The 21,174-nt window shown below is 37.3% G+C and overlaps 1 protein-coding gene across 3 annotated transcripts in view; it reads left to right on the top strand.

Moving 5' to 3' along the window:
- The window catches only part of fhl3a (four and a half LIM domains 3a), a 33,343-nt gene extending 14,145 nt beyond the window's left edge, over positions 1 to 19,198 (top strand). For 2 of the 3 annotated variants that reach the window (XM_008431091.2, XM_008431092.3), the window contains exons 2-6: positions 11,367 to 11,539; positions 12,841 to 13,021; positions 15,530 to 15,699; positions 15,818 to 16,004; positions 16,441 to 19,198. In XM_008431091.2, the coding sequence (XP_008429313.1) occupies positions 11,384 to 11,539; positions 12,841 to 13,021; positions 15,530 to 15,699; positions 15,818 to 16,004; positions 16,441 to 16,592 (846 nt within the window). In that variant the 5' untranslated portion in view covers positions 11,367 to 11,383 and the 3' untranslated portion in view covers positions 16,593 to 19,198. The remainder of the gene's footprint in view (positions 1 to 11,366; positions 11,540 to 12,840; positions 13,022 to 15,529; positions 15,700 to 15,817; positions 16,005 to 16,440) is intronic. The other variant, XM_008431093.3, reaches the window with a different exon arrangement.
- Positions 19,199 to 21,174: the final 1,976 nt, after the last annotated feature.

Raw genomic sequence — 21,174 nt, 5'->3', positions numbered from 1 at the left:
GTTATACAGTTATATAGTACATCTACCTTAAAAATAGATTGTTTCATAACACTCTTAATATTCATGTCAGAGGATGATGGGATGTTTGTTTACACTGAAAAAATAAGATTTTTGGTTTAGGCTTGACCCTTATGGTCTGGTGCCATGTCTGCCGCCATGAGTTATAAGTCTGATTGTGCTATAAATGATTGCTTGCAGCTTTTGCATCTCTTTCATTGCTGACTTTGCAGTCTGTGAAACTTTTCACTGCTTTCTTGATGCCCTGCGAGGTTGTGCTGATTCAGCAACATTGAGAAAATATCTAGGAAGCATAAGGAACAATTTTCTATCCATAAGTATATAAAATAAGTGACGATGATCTCTCACTGGACTCTAAAGAAGGATCAGACTATGACATCAAGTAGTATTCTACCAACTATTACATGAATGTCAATTCTAAATGGTTGTATTTTCAGGTGGATAATGTATATTATATTTCCAAAAAGCTAAACACACAAAAAATATTAATTTTTCTTACCTAAAAATTATTTTTTAGGTAATTTGAAAAATATACTGTTTTATTTTTTCCTTTAAAAAGTACACAAAACAGCATGCTGTTGGCTGATGTGTTTAAAAAGTACTTGACCTGCTGATTAGTCATCAGAATTGCTTAATGGCTGATTCCCATCTCTGTCAAATTGAACGGATCATTACTTTAAGAATGGTATAAACACCATAATGCGAAAATAAAAGTAGCTTTTATGGCAAATATTATCATCCTCTCATTAGCCATTAACAGCAAGGTCAAAGCATTCTCCAACTCTTATGTCTTCAGATTCTTGTGGTCTTAAAAACCCACATCAGTTCGTCAAAGGCACGTGCCTCAAATCCAAGAATGTGTAAATAGAGGGAGTTTTCCAAATTGGCCCCTAATTTATTTTTTTGTGGGATCAGACAGTTTAGAGAACTCGGCTTTATAAGTTGGAACAATTGACCTAATGATATATTCGCTGAGTTTGCCTGGCAGTAAAGCAAAAGCAGTTAGAAAGAAGAAAAATATATTTTCCTGTTTTGTCACTGAAGGTATTGCATCAGAATTAGGGGTGGTCTTATGAGCACAACATCCTCTCTGGGGGGTTACAAACTAGTTACTAAATCAGCCAGCATGCCAGTAGAAGTATTCTGACCTCACTTAGCATACTTTCCTCTCGACTCTCATCTGAGACTGTCTCTTGTGTGGGCCTTCCTTAAAAGGCGCATTCAGGTTTACTGTTTTGTTTTAAAAGAATACTCTTGAGTAAAATACAGCATGGTGTAAAAAGGGAAATGGTGCTCTAGTTAAAAGGGATGGCTTCAAATTTCAAAAGGATTCCCTCACCTTTGGAAGAAAAGGTTAGGATGGCAAGGAGGATGTGAAGATGAAATGAAAGTGACAAGTCACTTAGATGTAATGGGTTAATTTGAATGACTGATTTGGATTAGTCAAAGAGAACTGACAAGTAATCTCAGAATGACAAATAGTTTTTGACCTTATTGTTTTCTGACATTTGTACTGTGAAGATTATCTTTTTGACAGTTTCTTCCTGTCATTTGAACATTTTTTGGGAAATTCCAGCACAGAAAAAGGAGAAAAAAAAGGACACTCTTCCGTGGATTTTGAAAGCAGTGACACTCCACTGGCACACAGGAGTTAACTGCATAGTTTCGTCAATGCAAACCAGATGTCAAGCACTAATGTATGGCAGTGCTGTTTTTTTTTTCCAAAAGGAAGACAAACGTAGGCTAAAAATGTCCTCCAGTCATGATGATATAGAAATAAATACAGTCATTTCAGTTTCAAACTTCCTCTCAGGGTGGTTGGGTCAGTACTGCATGGTTTGCAGTAATTGCAATGTTATTGTTTGGCAGAGTATTGTGGAACAAGCTTTTGGAAAGAAAAGGTGACATGAGCCGTCAGTCACTTTTTGTAGTTGAACTACGGTGCTCTGAAAAAGTATTTACCCCCATTACAACTTTCCTCTGGTTTTTTTTCTCCACATCAAAATAACTTAATGCTACACCAACATATGTTGAGTAATTGCAAAAAGCAGTTTTCACATGATTACTTCATTTAAGGGAAGAAAAAGCTACCCAAACCACCATGGCTGTATGTAAAAAGCAATTGCTCCTTTAACCTAATAACTGGTTATCCCTTCCTAGCAATGAGTCTTTTACATCACTGGAGAAATTCTGGTCCAGTCTGTCTGACCATATTGTTTTAATTTAGTAAAGGCAACGTTTTATGGAGCATGAATTTTAAAGTTGTCCCACAGCATCGCAATTGCATTTAAGTCAGGGTTTTAATTTGGCCACTTCAAAACTTCTGTTTGAAGTCTTTTGAGCCATTAAGACATGAATTTACTGGTATGCTTCAAGTTAGCTTTCCCTGCTACATAAGCGAACTGCACTTGAACTAAAGGCCACAAACTGAGGCTGGACATTTTACATCAAGATTTTATAACAGAGAGCAGAGTTCATGGTTCCATTGATTGTTGCAAGTCGTCGAGGACAACAGGGCCTTAGATGGAGAAGTCTTTGGCACACTATTGGAACAAATTTGATTGGACCTCTCCTGGGGTGGTTCACCCCTGTTCCAAGCCTTGGAGACTGATTCTCCAATGTTCTTGACTTTTTCTTATATACATTGTGTTAATTTTTAAGGTCTTTATTCATGTTGTCAGACAAGTTCTTTTCAAGTTGTTTCCTAATGCTATTGGTCAGGTTGTTGTTAATTTATGACTTAACAAGGGGATTGAATATATTTTCATGCAGAACTAGGCTTGTTTAGGTCAATTTCTTCTCTTATTAAAGGATTATATATACTCTGCTTATTTTGTCCAATATTGAATTTGGTTTGATGATCTGAAACATTTAATAGTGTCACAAAAGCTAAGCAAGAAATTTGCAAGGGGATACATATGTTTTCACAGCAGTGTATGCTGGAGTGAGCATAGCATATGCTGTTATTTTCTTTAGCAGATCCTTGAGTCTAAACTTGCCAAACAGCTGTCGCAGTATAACAAATTTGTGTTTTAACTTTAGCTAAATAAATGTCAGCACTTTATCTACCAGACCTTTGTTTATCTTTTGCAGATCTAGTCCATTTGATAAATGAGGTTATAAGATTTTACACCACAAATAGCTCTTCTTTAACCCTGTCGTGGGCACTGTATACAGTACAGGCTAATATCAAGCCATATCTCCACAGTAGCATAGTTATTAAATGTTGCCAAAGAGAATAAATTACAAAGAGCAAAGTGACATTTTCTGCGACAGGTAGTCATTTTCTTCCCTTTTGTTTATGATGCTGGCTTTGACTTGAACCTTTTGTCACCTCCCACTCAACGCCAGGCGGTGTTTAAGAGCTCAGGCACAATAACAGGTTTGTGTTCCAGTGTCTGGTCCTGCAGCACGTACCTTGTCGTCAAGTCTGACCCAGCTCACACTGTGGAGCAGCCTCAGGTGTGCCTGGATTAACCTTAGTCTGCTTATTCTCAGTCACTAATGTTCTTACAAACCTTTATCATCTGGGTAATGTGCCGTTGGCAGACCTGGTTATCATTTATCCAAGAAGGAGAAAGAACAATTATGACAACATTCATAGTTAATCCCAATATTTACCAGCCCTATTTTAACAGTGGCTCAGTTCCAAACTCGTAGTATAAACTCAGAGGACTGTAGATTGCTTATAAGTTAGCACTCCTGTTAAAAATGTGTATTAACATAAATAACTCTCTTAATGCAGAAAGATCTCTCAAATCTATTAGGGTTCTAAAAAAATTAGCTTTTAATGTCAGTACATTAATTTATTCTGGGGAGGGGAAAAAAAAAATCACTTGATTTGTGAGTGCCTAAGAAATTCTAATTAGTTTTTCATATTTTCTTGTTTTACTAAGATATAATGCTGACGTAACACAGAAAGAATGAACATTCTATTGTAGTCTACTGAACCTGAAATTGTGTGCTTTGGTCAGATCAGACCAAGATGTATTTTGCTTCCAAGTAAACAAGCGGCATTCAGGTTGATTCAGTTTTTTAATCCTTTGTGTTACCAGAACCAGCCATCAGAAGTCTGTTTAAACAAGACTGCATGTTTATAAAATGAGTCTGTATATAGATCCTCTTCATGAACAATTTCCTCTCTTCCTGTGATAAGATTCATTGCCTCAATGTGTCCTTTTGATTATTTCTCTACATTTATCTGATCTAGTGAAAGCCAAAACACAAAGCTTTGCAGTATTAAGTAATTTGTAACCCCCCCACACACACACACACATTCACACACACACATTCTCTGAGTCCAGCTCTGTTTTGCATTACTGTGACCTGGAAAATCCAAATGTTTTTATGTTATTTTTTTTATAAACCAATTAGACAGCAATTAGTTGTTGTGGTTAGTTTTGTTGTGACTCTTAAGTATGTAATGTGCTGAAAAACATAAAATGAATCCCTCTGATGCTGTGTGGTAATTGTCTTTTTCTGAACCATTTGGGAGTATTTCAGCCATTGTGTTTAGTCAGCAAAAATAAAATTCTTTCAAGGTCATGAGGTGGAAAATGCATTTGACCACATCTCTATCAAGGGGCTTTCATGTGTCTCAGGCTTTAGTTTACCTCATTTTGAAGCAAGGAATGATGTTTTATCTGTTCAAAGATGTTTTTCCTCTAAGGGGTGTTATGTAAAATCTATTTTTTGAGCTTTAAAAATATAAATAAAATAAATAAATAAAAGTTATTCCCTCATGAAAACATACCTACAGTTTTGCTTCTATTCTTTCATGCAGAATCCATGAATTTCCCCACTCAGCTCCTTCAGACTAGCAGCAGCAGCAATTAACAAATACCTGTTGGAAATGGGTGCCTGCTGAGCTTATTGTACACATTACTTCTCAGTCCAATACTTCCAAAACTGGTTGTAAACAGCAAGATGGAATGCTATTATTGTGATGACATGCTGAAGGGGGAGTATTGGAAAGAATAGGAATTTCTTAAAGAGAGTCCAAATTCATTGTGTCAAATTGTGAATCAATTTTTTCTTATGTTTGATATATGTAGTATTTCTATAACAACTGAAGGTTACAATTACTTGATTGTTCTACGAAATGGTGCTATGTGCCTGGAAAATACATAATACTGCCCCATTGAGATATGTTTTCATAAGATATTGATCCTGCCCAAAGGTTGAATTTTCTCCTTGACCGTCACATTTTCTGGATTAATTTGGACCTTTTTAAAAAAACAAAACAAAACAAAAAAAAACACTTGAGTATTTGAAGTGTTTAAGTTCAAATGAGTTCAAATACTCAACACACTTCTTCCACTGGTGTCTCAGTCGATTTGTTGCCAGAAGATCCGTCCAGACAAAAGCGATCAAGTGCCCTTTTAAGCTGCTACTTTGGAAGTACATTAAATGTTACTGAGCACAGTAAAATCCACACATGCTGAAGTATCCACTTTAACTAAATAGCCCCTCAGTCATAATAGGCCTATAAAACGCAAACCTAACAATTTCAGCAGTTAACCTTGCGCTTATCCACTCTGGCTTTATAAAACACCAAACTACTTTATTACAAACTTTTGTGCTGAACTTGGCTATTTGAAATCGCATATCAGACAGAGACGTCTGGATCAGTGGGCAGATGTATGGCTCGATGCCAATGTCTACAGGTTCGATACCTATATTTCAAGAGAGAGATCACTCCCAACTCAGAGTAAAATCATTACCAGTCAGCTTAATATAGAACGGAAAATTCTACTTTTCAGTACTGTAACTACATATTAGACAAACCTTAAAATAAATCCAGATGCTTGAAAAAAAAACATCCATCATCAGGATGTTTCATAATAAAAAGGTCATTTATAATAAACCACTTAGTTTCCCAAATGTCATATATAAATAATGAATGTGAATTCCTGTCATTGAATATATTAATCTTCATGACAGGCTGAATTGAAATGTAGAAAAAGTTTGAAAGGGATATTTATGGCGACCTCCTAGCAGGATGTTTGTATAATTGAGTTAATTGTGAATGACGTCATCATGGGACGAGAAGTAACTCATCACCGCAGGAATATTTCTGTTTTCATCAGGATGGTTGGGCAGAAACGTTGTGCACACGTGACAAATCAGATCGTCTACTACCACACTGAGACATAAGCTGGCTGAGGTAGGATGAGCTCTCTCTGTGACTATGCTCATATGGATGGATGTCAAGCTTTATCTAGCCTTATTTTCCACTAGTGGATGGAAGAAAAGTGGGAATGTGGGAGACGATCTTCTATTAGGTTCCTAAGGCTTTTCATTTAGAATTAGGCAGCTAGTAAGCAAAGTTTGAGCTGGGGATTTCTGGCCTGTGGGAAAGAAGTGAACTTGGTGCATGCTAACTCTCCAGTAGCCGTCCATGACTGTTTCTCAGGGACAGCTTTGATGTTGGTTTGGATGCATCAGTCTGTTCTGCTGTGTCTCACAGTTGTCCCTGAATATGACCTTCTTCTGCCAATCAGGGAGTATTGTGATGCCTAGCAAATGCAACCTTCACATTCTTGCCTTATCTCATATCCACATGTGCAACAACAAGTTAAGAATCCAGCAAGCTGCTTGTAAGTGATATTTGTGCAAGTTCACATGTGCCTAAATAGGCAACAAATTTTTTTTTGCCTTTGTGCTTAGACCAAAATGTTTGCATTTATACAAATTTATTTCAAATAATTTAGTTGCTTGTCAAATGTTGCATTATTAGGAAATTATGTTTTTCTTTAATAAAAAAAAACAAACAAGAAACTTGGAAGCATAAGTATGTTGTGTTACATTTGATTTAAATCTGGCATAATGCCTGCAGATATGAATGCAATTATAAAATATATAATTTGAAATTTAACACTAAAGTATTTTTGGAACATGTTACACTTTTTCAATTACCAATATTTTGATGTACAAAACCCATTGTTATGAGTGTGATATGTTTCAGTAAAGCATAAAATAATGCAACTGAAGTTTACATTACTGGCTGCAATCTCTTCTCCATCTTTTAATGGTGGCTCCCCTCTGCATGATAGGCTAAAAAATTGTTGTCTTTCATTGTTTTTTTTGTTTTATAATTTTCTGATATATATATTTTCATTGTTGTATTGCTCAGCACTACGTAAAACACCTTTTTAACGATGCCAACATAAAGGCAAGATGTGAAATAGTTTAACCCTTGTGCATGAGAGGACTGAGGCAAACGTAGAGGACTGTGGCAAATGATACAAGTTTTACGTGTGTGGGGTTGGTTGGACCCCATTTCTAGACACAAGGGTTAAGAGTAATTTAACCCTGAACAGAAACACCTTACCAGATACATTCATGTTTATTTTTCATGCTTATAAATTTTTGTCCTACCGCCATTTAAAGACAATAACTGCAGTTCTCTATGAGAATATGAAAAAGTTACATTAGTAGTCATCTGGGACTGGTAGTAACCAAATTGCATGTTACGTTGATTCTTTAACGTCTTCTTGAATCTTTATGTCTGAATAGTTATATATTTGCAATACATAATTTGCTTTGTGATGCCATTTCAGGAAAAAGTAGGAATTTTTCCTAAAAAGGTAAAAAATATATTTGAGGCCCTTTAAAGGTACTAAGATTATGTGCAATACTAACACAGACTATCTGTAATAATGCATACCATTGTATAATCTTAGGAAGGTTGAAAAATACCAAAAATAGCTCAGGACAATAAACGCGACTCTTTGTTCTGTGTTGGTACAATAATGATTTCCTTGAAAAAGCCCACAACTTTCCCAGGGGCCTAAAATCAGTCATAGCTCTGGTATTTTTTAGGATTATTAGTAAGGTTCTTAGTCTGTGAGCACTGGAAATAAAGGAGATGGACCTCTGCTGGGAAGCAACCAGAGTAGAGACTGTAAACAGCGCTGTGAGAAACACAGCCTCACGTCTGGAACCTCTTCTCTCTTCTCTGTCGGGTCAGCAACATGTGCATGCACTCACGTCTTTGTCCGTCACCCCTGGGGTCAGTGGGTTGACGTCATGCCCCCTCTCTGTGAGACTGTGTCATCAGAAGTTCATTACAGGCCTTACTTTGGCTTGTCAAACACTGATACTGGAAGCAAATCTGCAGACGAAAGATGAGAAGATCTGCCAGGAAAAACAAACTCTTCTTTATGGGGTAGTATGTGTTTTTTAGGCTTTCTAGTCTTTTTTTCACAGTTTTTCAGCCTTAACTGATGTACCAAATCACTAGATCTCCCTCAGATTTTTTTTTTTTTTCTGAGAACACAAAGTATGAGGGGAAACTGTAATATTTTGTCCTATAAGTATCTGCCCCTTGCTGATTTCAACTGTTTTTACATATTTTTTGTGACCTTTAAATGTTTTTGATCCTCAAGCAATTTTTTTAATCAGACAAATACAATACAATACAAACAATTTTGGAGTGATTATTAGATTTTTTTTTTGGGGGGGGGGATCAAAGTCTTTCACATTAGTCTGGCCTTATGCAATGAAAGTCTCCCTAACCCTAGAAAGTAGTTGTACCACCAATTGCAATGGTGAAAAGAAGTTGTTTACGTTACTCTTGAAATCCCCAGACAAGTTTTGACCCTACAGAGCACCCGTCCCCCACACGGCTCCACCAGACTAGCAGCAGCAGCAACAAGCAAATGTGATGGAAATGCATGTCTGTTGAGCTCTGAAGAACATTTGGCATCAATGGATGTCAGGAAGAAGCATTGTTGTGATAAGATGAAGGGAGAGTTGCACAAGGTTGGAGGTTCTTAAAGAGTCACAGGCCAATTTCAAGAAATCAGATATGGCTATGATGCAAAGTCAAGTCAAGTTTGATATGTGCAACATTTTCATAACAACTGAAAGTGACAATGTTATTTGATTGTGCTATAAAATGCGGCTATGTGCCAATACATAATAACCCTTCATTACCAAAATACAGCAGAATAGACATTATTCATCAGGATTTTTTACAAGCAAAGTTTTTTTTTTTCATTAACAAATCTTTCAGTTCTGAAACATTCCCACAGGATGACATACCACCAAACTGTTTAACTGTCAGTACTGTGTTTTCTTTTACTGAAATGCTGTCTTAGTTTGGATATGATGTAACAGACAGAAGTCGGAACATGATTTGTTGCTTATGACTTAATTTATGTTATGAAACATCTTCCTTTTAACTGGTTTTGTGGTTCTACAGGTGGTAGTCAGACAGTAGTCAGACATGGGTACTGCTTGTCCAATTAAACAACAAAAATGTGGTTAATCACAGTTAATTCAGGATTTAAGAAGGAGCAGGGCAGCATTATATTTTCATATAGAACACGTTATTTTGAATAGGTATAAATTCAATTATCTTTTGAAAACTTTTTTACTAATTTTTGTCAGAATCAGAATGCTTTTATTGTTATTGTACGGAAGCACAACTAAACAATTTCAGTACAGCCTATCCATCCAATTCTGTCTAATACTAAAATCAGTTTTATGATCTGATTGGTGTGGCCAAAAAGCAAACACAGAATACATCTGTAAGATGAACAATTATTCTTCACCGTACCGTATATCAAGTAGCATGTGCTAGGATGTAAAATTGTCTCTACTTAGTAGTTTCTGAACTCACTCTGGCAGCATTTCTGGCGTGCTGATACGTAAATTATACATGCGCATTTAGAGGGCAATAAATATCTTAGCAGTACAATTTGCTTTGAAAATTAGTGTTGCTTTTCTGTCATTGTGAGTCATGCCTCATCTCGTTCGCTCACCCGGCAGGCGCAGACAGCACATTCTGTACCTTTTTTACCTGGCACTGCTGATTACAACATGATCCGAGTTCTCCTTTTTAGGTATATACCTTGTTGATCTAATCTCTTCGTAATCTTGATGTGGACTTATGGTTGCAACATTGCTGGAATTTAGGGATGGATGGACTTGTGAAATTCAGCGGATGTTGAACACATGCAGACAAGTTCATTGCCTTAATGTTACATTTCACAGACCAACCACAGCTGCTCTCTCAGATATTTAGCCATAACCTCCAGATGGATATTGTAACATGAGTGATTAGATATTTGTGATGTATTTAGCCAAGACTCTGAGTACACTTAGAGATGTTGCTGTAGTAATGTGAGCTACAGTGCTATAAACACTGGGCTGCAGGGCTGTCGTGAGTTTAGACTTCATAATTAATGTTTTAAGGTCACAGAAAGGGGTGAAAGTGCCTTGGGGAAAGATGTGTCATTCTACAGCAAAAAGCCTGTCAGAGGGCTTCATGTAACGGCTGAGAGCAGGTAAACTCTGTTGGATCGTGACTTTCTCACCCCGACTCATTAGGAGCCTTTGTCTTGCAGAAGGCTCATACAGAAACTTGATTCTCTGTTTGATGATGGATTGTGTGTAATTTGTCTCGTTTTGTTCTTTTTCCTTTTCTCCTATGTCACTGTGTGTTTTTGTGTGGGAGTGTGTTTACATGCCCCCTTGTGTGCTTTTGTGTGTGTATTACGCTTGAATGTGTAAGATGGGCAGCACGGGTCTGGTTTGAAGTTTGATTGATTGTTATATCAGTGTTGATTATTATTCCTGGGTGGTGGGAATGGATATCCAGCCGTGTGCTCTGCCAGAGGACCGGATCACTTATCACCGGGCTGCCCTCCAGCCATGTCGTAACGCTTAGGCAACCTGATATTGTTGCCGTAATACTCTCATAATGTTATTCTGTGACTTTGTTGTGTGCTCCGTCATGGTCAGGGGGCCAACAAGGATGGTGGATCATGCACCCCCTAAATCTATGGGAATTATGTAGTTTTACCTTTATTCTGAAAAGGAGCTATTTGTTCAGGGATCTTGGTATTTATATTAGGGCTATAACTAATCAAGTACTCTACTGAATCAAGTAGTCAGGTTTATGTGTGCTTCCCTGCAAGCATTAGATACATAAAACCACATGATGTATCGAGCAAGAGATTCTGAACTAACAGTATCATTCAACACCTAATTTACAAAGACACGCAGACAGTCGAACACATTAATACTTTATACATATTTATAGGTGTGTATTGTGTAAGATAAGCTTTTTGTCCTTACTGTAGTTTTAGCAGCAGATATTTATTCATCATTTTCATTAAGTTCCATTTTTGGTCATGGTTTCGTCTAAGCTGAGAACAGCCAAATATTTTTGCTATAGCATCTGCTATTGCTGATGCTGTGACTCTCCCTCCATTCCTTTCCACATTTTCTCATCCTCATCTCTGCATCTTTCTGATTTATTTACTTTTTTCTTTCATTTGTTTTTTTTTTTATTTTTAAAACACTGTTGTCCTGACCTTCCTCTTTCTGGGTTTCAGGTTTTCAGAAAACTACAATGGCTGACCGATTCGACTGCGATAACTGCAAAGAATCCCTGTACGGCCGCAAGTACATCCAATCTGATGACAACCCGTACTGCATCCCCTGTTACGACAGTCTGTTTTCAAACACCTGTGATGAATGCAAAGAGCTAATTGGCCATGATGCAAGGGTAAGGCCTTCATGCTGACATGACAAGATGTGTATATAGCAGTGCTACATCGTACATGAAAAAAATTGCACATAAAAAAGGATGTTTCCAATCCAATCCAATCCAACTTTATCTATAAAGCACTTTAAAACAACCACAGCTGTACACAGCAAAGTGCTGTACATTAAAACACAACATAACAATAATAAAAATTAAAAAAACTCTTACAGTTTAAAAACAAACAAACATACAATTTAAAACTAAATCCTGCTAGAGTTAAAAGCCAAGTAAATTAGATGGGTTTTAAGACGACCTTTAAAAGTGGTATGAAAAACCTCATATGTAAATTTCTTTGCTGTGTCCTTTACGTGGCTTCAAAAAACTGCAAACAGGAGTTCTTATGTACTTCTACTAACAATTGCTTTCTTCTTGCCACTCTTTGATAAAGATCAGGTTTGTTGAGTGGTTGACTCGACTCCTACCTGAGCTATTGATTGCTACAGCTTCTCCAGAGTTAACATGGTCCTCTTGAATACTATTCTGATAAGTGCTTTCCTTACCCAGCCTGTCAGTTTGGGTTCAGATCCAGCTGTAGCTTCATCCATTCATTTTCAGATTATGGTCTGAACAGTGCTCTAAGCTGTCCAGAGTGTTTGGGAAATTGTTTTTTTAACTTAGCTGCTTTAACCTACTTAACAACTTTCTCCCGTGACCTGCTTGTTGTGTTTGTTGGTTTTCATGGTATTGTTTGTGCACTAATGTTCTCTAATGAATCTCTGAGACTCTCACAGAATAGCTGCACTTGAACCGAGTTCCAGTTGCATAAAGGTACTAAATAGGAGACTTCTGAAGACATTTGCTTGACTGGATGTCATTTAGGAGCAAAGAGTTTCTGAAGACAAATTTTCTTACCACAACTTTTACATTTCTATTTGTTTTTGTAAACCCTCTTCCCAGCTTTGTGGCAATTAGTGCTGGTCTGTTGCATAAAATCCCAATAAAAAAACCCCATTAAATTCTGTGGTTGTAACCTAACAAAATATGAAAAAAGCTCCAAGGATTTAAATTCATTTGTAAGGCACTGTAGGTTCGCCTTGTTTCGCTTGGCACTCTGCGCAGAAATCTGGTTGTCACTTTAAAACTCCTCTCTGCTCCTGTTGTAAATATGGGTCCATGTTTACTTTATGTCTTCCTGTCATTCCCTTATTTGGCCTGTTTGATTCCCAAGTCACTGACAGAGAGACTTCATATCTGTGGAGTTTTTACAGCTGTAAAAAATGACTCCCACTCTCTTCATTGTCTCTTCCCCTTTCCGCTTCTAGGAGCTCTTCTACGAGGACAGACATTATCACGAGCATTGTTTCCGTTGTTTCCGCTGTGACCGCTCGCTGGCAGATGAGCCCTTCACCAGCCAAGATGACGCGCTGCTCTGCAACGACTGCTACTGTAATGAGTTCTCCTCCAAATGTGTCGCCTGTGACAAGATCGTCATGCCAGGTGAAGGTGAAAATAGATTGTTTTTTTTTTTTTACAAATCCGTTGAAATTGTTTGATCATTTTATTTGAAAGATGAAAAAACCATAAAAAGATTTGGGAACTTATGAAAATATTTGTTTTACAATGCATAATTTTATTTTCCCTCATGTACAAAGCCTCATTGTTCCTCCTCTTAAATACCATGTAGTATGCAAACTCGAATGATAATAGGCAAATGATTTCGGAAAATACAGCTGGGTTCAGTGATGAATGAAAGTAGTTACATATTAGATCAGACAGGTGAGAGGAAGAAAATTCAGAAAAAAGAAACAGAAAAAAAATAAACAAGCAGGTGCCAAGGATGAATGTAACCGTTTGTCTCTCTGGATCACTTGTTGTCTATAAACTGAATCCTTGGGAATGGAAGCCTACAAGCAGAACTAATGACAACCGGAGATAAAGAAGTCAGTTAGCCAGCACCTATTCAGCACCTTACAGATCCCAGAACAATTCCACTGCTGTTTATTTAGAAAAGCTCAAGAGGCTCAAATTCAGAGAAACTGCTGATAAAATGTTGTTGAAATTTTATGTCAAATGTAGACTCTTCCAGCAATCTTAGGAAAAGTTTATAGGAAAAGACAGTTACCACAGAAAACAGTCAAACTCTTAGTCGTGCTCCTACTGATGTAATTTCAGAAAACTGTGATGTTTGCACTGCTGTTTGGCCATTATTTTGTGCATGCTCTGTTCTTTATGTCTTCACCAGATTTGTGGCATAGATTTCACTGAATACATGAAAACAAAAACACACCCATTAAGTCATGCAACCACAATGAAAAAAATCACATCAAGAAAATTATTTCCTAATAAAGCGCTCCAGGGCCTGACCAGATCAAGATCATGTGTCTGTATCAGAGGGTAAACATGTTCAGGTTTGCATTCCCAATTTAATAAGTGATGTTGATGAATTTGATGACAGTGGATCAGCGCATTCCTTTTCCTGATTCACTCAAAGAGGAAACACATTGTTAAAATGTGATGCTTTCTTCTGGCTTAAACCCAAAGATAGAAGTAAAGCTGCTGACCGTTAGACATATTTTATATAGCAGCTGTTTATGGAGGTTCACCAGTTACCTTTTTTTATCTTATTTGTTTCATGGTATTAGATACATCTTATTTAGTAAACATAAAGGTAAAAAAAATACTCTTTGGTTAAAAAAAAAAAAAGAAGTGACTTACTTCTTGTTTAAAACTATCAAGGTGTTGTAGTGTGAACAACCCAAGTTTCTGCTGTCGTATCATTGTTTTATAAGGTGTCAACTTTTAGATTAATTCGATATTTTCTTTCAAAATGGGGTACAAACCTGCTGAAAACATGAACACAGAATATGATTTATGACTTGTTCTGTTTTACTTCAGCAAAACAAAATGAATTCTTGCAGCATTCAGATGTTGTGTGAAGAATTGTTGGTCGCAAACTCATACAGCATTACCTGTCGCAGCAGGTAATGTTGGAACCCCTTAACTATCACAACTACATGTTTACAACATTAACATTTTATTTTTTTTACTGTCGTATTTAAAGTGATTTAACTTCTCCAAATCACTTCATAATTTGCTCCCCACTGTTAATGTTCTCAAGTTGATATCCAGCCAGGATCCAAATGTACAACAAGCAGATTCACACCCCCAGCTGACACGAAAGCATAAATGAACTCACAGGGAAGTTGTGAAATCATCTTTAGCAGAAGCTTTTAACAAGATTATTTGACTGAGCTGCTTAAATGCTCCCATTGTCAGTGATATTCTATTCATCCTGGAGTCAAATCCTCTGACAAATACAGAGGCTGTGTTTCCATCCCTGGTCCCTACCATCTAAAAACGTATCTCAAGTTTATTTTGGAATCTAAAACTATTTACAGCACAGGTTTTCGTGTCTTATTTTTCAAATGAATAAATACGTTTAAATACATAACGATCTAGGAGTATATCTAATTTTCTTCTTTTGCACCTCTGAGGAACACTCTTTGGTTGTTATAAAACTAGATTTTAGACTTTCACATTGGTCCTTGTTTTTAGCTGTGCACAACAAAAGCTCTATTATCCACCTTGAGCCACAGTGAGTCCTGCATGAGTTTGTAATCTGGAAAGACTTTTGCAGGTTATTTTCATGTTTTTGATTAGGGAGCAGTGCGGCACAGAAAGTCTGAAGCACTGAAACGTAAGCAATCTGTGGAAATGTCAGCCCCACATAAACCACTGGATCACAGCATAATAAACTCAACATCCAGGGGATTTACAGGAAGATCAATTGGCTTGCGTCACAGAGGGAAAAACTGTATTACTTTTGTTTTGTTTAAAGCTTGCTGCCACTTTCTTGCCATAGAAAAGAACCATGGGTCTGTGGTATTTGTATTCAATCAGAATATGAAATACAAGGATTTTTATATGCTGCTGTGCAATCAAGTATCTTATTTCCCATTTTAAGTGAGCACCCAGTCATATTTTATTCCTGTCGGTCTCCGTTTTCTGCAGGTACAAGAAAATTGGAGTATGCAGGCTCCACATGGCACGAGGGCTGCTTCATTTGTCACAGCTGCGAACAGCCGATTGGCTCCAAGTCCTTCATTCCAGACAAGGACGACCACTACTGTGTGCCCTGCTACGAGGAAAAGTTCGCTCCCCGCTGCACGCGTTGTAAAAAGGTCTGTAAATCTGTCAAATATCTACAGTATAACATGGTTTCCATTATATAAGGCAGAGGAAAAACTTTTAAGCTGCAGAAACCCATGTGAGAAATGATCCCACATTTGTTCTGTTAAGGCCCTGGCTAAAGGTGGTGTGACCTATCGGGATGAGCCGTGGCATAAGGAGTGCTTTGTGTGCACAAACTGTAAGACGCAGTTGGCGGGTCAACACTTCACCTCCAGAGATGACAGCCCCTATTGTCTGAAGTGCTTTGGCAGCTTGTACGCCAAGAAGTGTGAGGCCTGCAGCAAACCAATTACAGGCAAGATGAAATTACTTTTCTTCATCCAATTATGTACATTTGTGAAAGTCACAAACAGTCCCTTAATATTTAAGAAAGCTTTATCAGTTGGTGTGCTGTAGGTTAGAAGAACATTTTTTTGTATGAACTGGGAAAGACTCAAAGAGATAAAAACTTGATTGAGCTTTAAGGGGAAAACGTAGGCACAAACTGAAAATAAAGTTGCACAAATAGGAATAAAAATAGGAATATTATTCCTCATCTTTCATTAGGGCTTAACATATACCGTGAAGCAGTTGTTCGAATAGCCTAAAAATTAAAACCCATTCTAGATCTTTTCAAACAGAAAAATGCTTATTTGGCTCAGACTTCACTACGACCAAGTCTGCCTTTGTGCAACTAAACTCATTTAAAAGATCAATCAGCAATCTTTTAAAACCCAGACTTCTTGTTCTAGGATTTGGAGGAGGGAAGTACATCTCATTTGAAGATCGTCAGTGGCATCAGCCGTGCTTCACCTGCTCCCAGTGCTCCATCTCTCTCGTGGGCGCTGGCTTTTTCCCTGATGGCGACAAGATCCTGTGCCGTGACTGCAACAGCAACCTATAAAGCACTTACTTGACCTGATCTCACCATTCCTTTTGTTCTTCAGCAGCTTTTTTAAACAACCCAGATGTACCATGGAGGGTAACAGGCTAAAAAATATTCTGCCTCAGGTCGTTTTAACATAAAGACATTAGTTTCTCAAAAACCTTGTCGCGTAAGAGGAGCTGCGCATGTTAGTGTGCAAAATCGTGATGTTGCAATGTTGTTTGCACACATCAGCGAAAGTTAAAGATTGAGTGCCTTATTACAACATTATTTCTATGTTATTTAGTGTTTAGGTAAAAATCTGCAAATGCTTGCCACTTTGCCAAAAATGTCTTAATTAATATTACTTCAGGGCTCTAAAGAAAATACACAGAACACTGATAAAGTATAAAAATGGCTGCGGTCTATATTTCAGTTGTATGGTGGAGTTACTATTCTAATGCTCTTATAACTGCAGGTCCATGCATTTTGAATGTTGCTTTTTATCACCTTTCTCTTATTGCATTATTATCTTATGCCTTACCTTATGCATTTTGAATAGGTTACTGTACACAGTGACACAGAAGGAGGTGTGACACTTTTTGTAAAAAGTGGTCAAACATTGGACATACTTTTCCTTAAATTTAAAGTGAAAACATGTAGAAGATTTCTTGGTGTAGGTAGCTTTTGGTTTTCAGGACGTTTCATTTGCACTTTGGAAAAGATGTGCTTTTGTGCTTTCATTATTTACTGTTATGTGCACATAATTACACAGTTGAAACACATGGCAAAAGCAACAGATCTCTTTTGCCACGTGTCTGCCTATCTTATTTTACATAAATGTTCAGTTCTGCCTTCTTTTTTTTATATTTTAATGTGCATTTTTATTATCTGTTCACAAAGAGTCAGTATGTTTAACTTTGAAAGAAAATGCAAAACTGTCTTGCATTGCAAAAGTATACATGCCTTCATTTGCCACTGTTTCATTACTTAATTTGTTGTTTTTTTATAGCTAGCTCCAGTCATGTATGTCAAAAATTACTGTGTTGCATCAAACTATTTGCAGTCTTAGCGATTTCTTCTGTTAGTTTTTTTTTGTTTTTTGTCACACATTTTAAGTCATCAAGCAAAATACTTATATTTGAAAAAGATAGAAAAGGCAGTTTTTACATCATAATTTTATGTATTAAGGTAGAAACTCCATATACCTGATCCTCTGTGAAAAGTGGACACTTAACAACTGGCTTTTTAACTCCTGGTGGCAGCAACTGTCATCATGCATTTGCATTAAGTGGAATTTTGTCCAACGGTTCTATGCAGAATTGTTTTATTTCAGTAACATTTGATGGTTTTCCAGCGTAAACTTATGTTTTTTAAATTAATTCCACAACATCTCAATTCAACTGAGGGTTTTGACTTGGCCACTCCAAACGTTTCTTATTGCTTTGTTTGTTTTTTGAGTCGTTCAGTGGTGGGAATATTGGGATGGTATAGATTACCATTCTGCTGCATAACCAAAGTGTACTTTTAAAGTCACAACTTGACAAATTGATAGCCAGATAATTCATGGTTGCATCACTTATTGCTGGTCATCCAGGTCATGAAGCAGCAAAGCAGCCTCACCATCACTTTACCACCATGTATGACTGTTTGCATACTGTTCTTTTTCTTAGGGGCTGTTATTGTTATGCCACATGTAACAGGATGCACATCCTCCAAAGAATTCTAATTTTACCTCGCCAATCCACAGAATATTTTCCTAAATGTTTTGGGAAAGAAGATGTTGTTTTTGCAGATGAGAGCTGAAAGATCACCAGTGATTTTCACCTTGAAACTTTCCTATTGATACCATTTTCTTAATGTTAAATAATGAACAAGGACCTTAACCTGGGTATTTGAAGCCACTCATTTCATATGTTGGCTGGGCTCTTCTGTGACCTTCTGGATGAGTCACCAATGGACGTTTAGAGTAATTCTGGCCATCCAGCCACTTTTCAGAACTATTTCCACCTTTCCATGTTTTATATATTTGTGGATGGTGAGAAGATGGACATCAATGCCTTTGTTTACATTTTGCCTTTTTGAGCTTTTTTAATCCTACTTTATGTTGTCAGAGAGGTTTTATTTGTGTGTTTTCATTCTTTGTACAGGTCAGGCAGTAATTAAGGCTGGGTGTGGCTAGTTAATATTGGCCTTTCCAAATGTTTTGTTAATCATAGTAGATTTATAATTACTGAAGGGGGGCTGTTAATAATTTTAACATAGTTGTGGGTTGACATGTATAGCTTTTATCCCTTCTAAATGAAATCATTTGGAATTTTTTTTAATCATTATTCTGGTAATCTTTCTCATTAAAATTTGTTTGATGATTTCAAACTTTCAAGTGTGACAACAACAAAAAAACAAGAAATCAGTAATGAGGCAAATACTTTTTTTCTTTCACAGCAGCATAGTTATAATATTTGTTTTTGATTATTTCAGCTTTGATGCTGGTGAGTCAGAGTTGGCCAATACATGTTTTAAGATGGAAAATATGCCATCAAAATGATAATCTTTTTAATTTACTTTAAATCAGTTTGTGATTGTTGTGGATAAATTGTTGCTTCTATTTTTAAAGATCAATTAAATAAAGTGACACTGACTGATTTGTGTTTACAGCTTTTTTATATTTTTAGCTTTTGTGGTTATGCTGAAGATCTATTGCTAGACTAAGCCAGCATGGCTTTCTGGTGACTTGTGTTTAAGGCCTAAGCCAAAGAAAACCCCTTTGGAGTGATCAAAATGTCTTTCTAGGAAAGAAAGTGTGTGTGAGTCCAGAGAGGGGGTTTGAAAATGTGTGTGTGAGAGAAAGCATGCATGTTTAGAAGGAAGTAAAAAGTGAGTGTATTCATACACTAAAGATAATAATATGTGCAAGTACAAAATACATAACACAAAGAAGCGCATGTGTGTCGTTTTGCCCCTGATTGGACGTGAATGCACTCCTGTTTATGCTGAGTCGACTGTTTTCCTGCCTTGATGGAGTGCACATACACCAGATCCACTCTCCTGTCGGCTGTTGGTGAAATGTCCTCCTCCCTGCCTCTGTTTCAGATTTTTTCACCAAAAAAGGAGATGGAAAAGTCATAGCTGCGTGGGGGAGGGCAATGGTGGAGCACAGAGAGAGAAATGAGTGTGGGAGAAAGAGAGGAGAGAGACGGAGAGGGAGGATGTTCACATCTGGAGTTACTCCATGGCACTTTCATCTGGAGGGGGTCAGCTAACACGCGGCCCCCTCTGGATTTATTAGAAGAAGGGACAAGAGGGGAAATGATGGGCTAACATGAAGGGTCAGAGGCTGAAAATGAACTGTGTCAGACAGGACACACACTCTAAAAGCAACAAAATCATGGCGGTGGTTATAAAGATCATATGATCGGTCTTAAATGAAGATCTCCTTTTCCATTTTCTCGTTTTTCCATGTCAAATATGTCCAAGACAACAACAAAAAACATCAGATCTTTCTATTGCTAGACTTTCTGTAAGTTGGTCAACTGATTCAAATATTCTGTTTTATTCAGCTTCACCAGCTCCCACACTGTTAATCTAAAATGAATCTATATGGATCTTATTTAGGATGCGAACATAAAAAACCTCATAAACGTAATCAGGTTTATCTATTAAAGCTACCAATGAAAAAGCTAATAATCTTAAATATGTTAAAGATGTTATCACTGAGTAAAATTGTATTAGTGAATTAATAACCAATCAATGTTATACATTCATCAGTATATTAATCAATCAAAAGAAGTGAATTATTTTGTATTTTCCAGGACTTTCTAACAATTTCAGTCAAATCCAACAGGAAGTGATGTCAGTGTGTCTATATTTTAAAAAGGAGTTTCATTTCTTTACCAGTGCTATGATTAGGGGTTAGCAATGGGAAAATGCGGCCTCATTTTACTGCCAAATATTGTGATAATATTATTTTCAGTTAACTCACATTTTGGGTTCAAATCCCTGTCCGTGGTCTTAATGAATCTTGGAATTTTCTCGCCATGCATCTGTAGATTTGAGTATTCCTCACACAGTCGCAAAACGTGACTCTTGGGTCTATAGGCCTCTGTACATTACCTGTCAGGTATGAGTGTGTGCATTCATTGTGGTTTGTCCTGTCTGTCTAGTGTGACTGTGATCTTCCTCACGTTAAACTTTCACTGATGATTGTAATTGTCACAGCTGCTGCTGAACTTGTGACCACTCGCACCTGATCATCACCACCCTGATCTCCAGCTGCTGTCATATAAAAACACATCTTCCTCCTACTCAGCATCAGATTGTTGTGGAAACCCTTTGCGGTAACACCTTCAGGCCTGGAGTAGATACTAGCGCGATATGCCTGGTTACTAACCTGTCTGTCTCCTTCCTTCTGTCCAGTTGCCCTTCAGGTCCCCAGTCCTGACCTACTCAACCAGATTTCGACCTCCTGGTTTTTTGGCCCTCTGTCTGTCTGACCCTGAGATCTGGAACTGCCTGACCTGGATTTGGATTCCCTGGCTCTGATCCTGGCCTGTCTGACTGTGAAAAAGCAGAGCCCTCAATAAACACCAGTTCTGAATTCACTGCTCAGTCCCTGCGTCCA

This window comes from Poecilia reticulata, chromosome 16, assembly GCF_904066995.2.
Source record: "Poecilia reticulata chromosome 16, P_reticulata-male-v2, whole genome shotgun sequence".
Classification (NCBI taxonomy): domain Eukaryota; kingdom Metazoa; phylum Chordata; class Actinopteri; order Cyprinodontiformes; family Poeciliidae; genus Poecilia; species Poecilia reticulata.
The sequence above is the reverse complement of the archived record's forward strand: the minus strand, read 5'-3'. Positions and strand labels throughout refer to the sequence as shown.